This window comes from Halyomorpha halys, unplaced genomic scaffold, assembly GCF_000696795.3.
Source record: "Halyomorpha halys isolate HHAL.00 unplaced genomic scaffold, Hhal_1.1 Scaffold1675.1, whole genome shotgun sequence".
NCBI lineage: Eukaryota > Metazoa > Arthropoda > Insecta > Hemiptera > Pentatomidae > Halyomorpha > Halyomorpha halys.
The window spans coordinates 161,290-161,993 of NW_027111646.1; the positions used below are offsets into that span (position 1 = coordinate 161,290).

General features: G+C 34.8%; 1 protein-coding gene across 1 annotated transcript in view; it reads right to left on the bottom strand.

Moving 5' to 3' along the window:
* The window catches only part of LOC106690349 (uncharacterized), a gene marked incomplete at its 5' end in the record, with an annotated part of 28,369 nt that extends 27,974 nt beyond the window's left edge, over positions 1-395 (bottom strand). The window contains 1 exon segment of the mRNA XM_067049724.1: positions 266-395. Within this exon segment, the coding sequence (XP_066905825.1) occupies positions 266-395 (130 nt within the window).
* Positions 396-704: the final 309 nt, after the last annotated feature.

Sequence of the window (704 nt, forward strand, 5' to 3'; positions counted from 1 at the left end):
GTCCCAGGCCGGATTCGAACCGGCACCGCCAATAAACATCAAATTGGTAAGACTGTGTCTTAACCACTGAGCTATGGGCGGCCCTTGCAGTAATTCATTTATTTAGTAATATTTTATGCTCATGTTTACTTTCCTGAAAGGTGCAGCTTGGCCCAATTTTGCGAAAATACAAAATTTTCCAAATATTTATACAGAAAAAAAAATTGTCATTGTCTTAAGAATAGGAGTAGTTATTTTTAAAATAATTGAATATGTTGTTACTTACCCTGCTCTGCGACGGTCGCGCTCTCTGGCGAGCTTGGCCCTCCGCCTCAGGCAGCAGATGACAAGAAGAGCCAGAAGGGGAAATCCCAAGATGCAGGAGACGATGGGGATCACGATTGTCTCAGGTGACACTGCCAATAAAAAAAAAATAGTAAACAAAAAACTATTCAAAACAATAACAGTAAGCTGAAATAAAATGGGGTTGCTTCCTTTTATTGAAATTAAAACCTATTCACACATTTATTGAAATTAAAACCAATTCAAACAATAAATATTTAACTTATATGTATATATACACACATACACAAAACATAATATAACATATATATATATATATATATATATATATATAAAATTTCAACCACAACTCCAACATCCCATATGTCCTTGACGTTAATTCATCCAGAGTTTGAAACTTCCACCAGAACTTCATTCTTCAA